The sequence below is a fragment of the Cucurbita pepo genome, chromosome 9 (assembly GCF_057944985.1).
Source record: "Cucurbita pepo subsp. pepo isolate OVF chromosome 9, ASM5794498v1, whole genome shotgun sequence".
Classification (NCBI taxonomy): Eukaryota; Viridiplantae; Streptophyta; class Magnoliopsida; order Cucurbitales; family Cucurbitaceae; genus Cucurbita; species Cucurbita pepo.
In genome coordinates, this window is record NC_141806.1 from 6555968 (window position 1) to 6558384 (window position 2417).

Sequence of the window (2417 nt, forward strand, 5' to 3'; positions counted from 1 at the left end):
AAACTCCAGAAATGGATAGGATTTCTTAGGTCCATTCCTAACTTTGGCTTTTTCATTCGATAGCGTTGTTGGGACCGATTTCTGAGGTCTGAAATTGGTGGGTCACACTTGCGAAGAATTACTAAGAGTTAGTATATTCTTGACCAAAATAGCGATAACTAAAACACTATAGGAACAAGAGTTATTTTGGAATTAGTGTTTAAGTCAAGAATGTCTTGGTTTAGTGAATGAGTGATTGACTGCCCCTCGGTAGCAGTTGCTCTAACTCACTAAAGTATCATTGCAAATTAATAATGATTTGGGTACATTATTACATTTGCTAAAACTGATTGGATTAAACAGGATTAAGTCAAATCACTAATAGAATTTTCTTTATATCACAGCATGACAAACTCAATAGTACAATTACTCGCTTCTGAGAAATTAAACGGCGACAACTACTCAACTTGGAAATCAAACCTAAACATAATACTGGTCATTGATGATTTAAAGTTTGTTTTAACTGAGGAGTGTCCTCCAAACCCAAACTCAAATGCAAATCGAAAAGCTCGGGATGCATATGACAGATGGATAAAGGCAAATGATAAAGCCCGAGTGTACATTCTAGCCAGCATATCTGATGTTTTGGCTAAGAAACACGATGTTATGGGTACTACTAAAGAGATTATGGAATCTCTAAAAGGGATGTTTGGACAACCGTCCTTCTCCCTTAGACATGAAGCCATAAAATACATTTACAACTGCCGTATGAAAGAAGGGACCTCAGTAAGAGAACATGTCCTGGACATGATGGTCCATTTCAATGTGGCAGAAGAAAATGAAGCTGTCATTGATGAGAAGAGTCAAGTCAGTTTTATCATGATGTCTCTTCCGAAGAGCTTCTTCCAGTTCCGCACCAATGTGGTTATGAACAAAATAGAATATAACTTGACTGCTCTTCTCAATGAGCTACAGACTTATCAGTCCCTCTTAACAAACAAGGGACAAACCGGAGAAGCAAATGTTGCTATCTCCAAGAAATTACAACGAGGATCGTCCTCCAAAAATAAGTCTGGACTTTCAACTTCTAAAAGTGTTTTGATGAAAAAGAAGGGAAAAGGGAAAAATAAGATTCCTACTAACCGCAAGAACAAGGTTCAAAAAGCAGATAAAGGAAAATGTTTCCATTGCAACGAAAACGGGCACTGGAAGAGAAACTGCCCAAAATACCTTGCAGAGAAGAAAGCCGAAAAGACACAACAAGGTAAATATGATTTACTCGTTGTAGAAATGTGTTTAGTAGAGTATGACAACTCAACTTGGATACTAGATTCAGGGGCGACTAATCATATTTGTTCTTTTTACCAGGAAACTAGCTCCTGGAGAATGCTTGCGGATGGCGAGATAACACTCAGGGTTGGAACAGGAGAGGTTGTCTCAGCAAGATCAGTAGGAAATTTAAAGTTGTTTTTTGGAGATAGATTCATTATATTAGATAATGTACTTTTTGTTCCTGGAATGAAAAGAAATCTAATATCCATCTCTTGTTTATTAGAACAGTTGTATAAAGTATCTTTTGAAATCAATGAAGTGTTCATTTGCAAAAGAGGTATTCATATTTGTTCTGCAAAACTAGAAAACAACTTATATATGTTAAAACCGAGCAAAACAAAAGCTATTTTAAATACTGAGATGTTTAAAACAGCTGAAACTCAAAATAAACGACAAAAGATTTCTCCTAATACCTATCTTTGGCACTTAAGACTAGGCCACATTAATCTCAATAGGATTGAGAGATTGGTTAAAAGAGGACTTCTAAATAAGTTAGAAGACAATTCTTTACCTCCATGTGAGTCTTGTCTTGAGGGTAAAATGACTAAACGATCATTTTGCGAAAAAGGTTATAGAGCCAAAGAAACCTTAGAACTCGTGCATACAGATCTCTGTGGTCCAATGAATGTCAAAGCACGAGGAGGGTATGAATATTTCATCAGTTTTATTGATGATTATTCAAGGTATGGCTATCTTTACCTAATGCATCACAAGTCCGAAGCTCTTGAAAAATTCAGAGACTATAAGATTGAGGTTGAGAATCGATTAGGTAAAACTATTAAAACACTTCGATCAGATCGAGGAGGAGAGTACATGGATTTAAGATTTCAGGACTATATGATAGAACATGGAATAAGGTCTCAACTCTCAGCCCCTGGTATGCCTCAACAAAATGGTGTATCAGAAAGGAGAAATAGAACTCTATTAGACATGGTTCGGTCTATGATGAGTTTCGCTCAATTACCTGATTCGTTTTGGGGATATGCAGTGGAGACTGCTACATACATTTTGAACATGGTTCCTACTAAGAGTGTTTCAGAAACACCTTATGAGTTATGGAAAGGGCGTAAAGGTAGTTTACGTCACTTCAGAATTTGGGGATGTCC

At 36.7% G+C, this 2417-nt stretch overlaps 1 protein-coding gene across 1 annotated transcript; it reads left to right on the top strand.

The window, feature by feature from the left end:
* The first annotated feature begins 497 nt into the window (after positions 1 to 497).
* Positions 498 to 1519, top strand: LOC147791198 (uncharacterized). The gene is made up of 2 exons (XM_087127239.1): positions 498 to 1243; positions 1348 to 1519. The coding sequence occupies exons 1-2, from the start codon at positions 646 to 648 to the stop codon at positions 1353 to 1355; spliced, it is 606 nt and encodes a 201-aa protein (XP_086983365.1). The 5' UTR covers positions 498 to 645; the 3' UTR covers positions 1356 to 1519.
* The last annotated feature ends 898 nt before the right edge of the window (positions 1520 to 2417 follow it).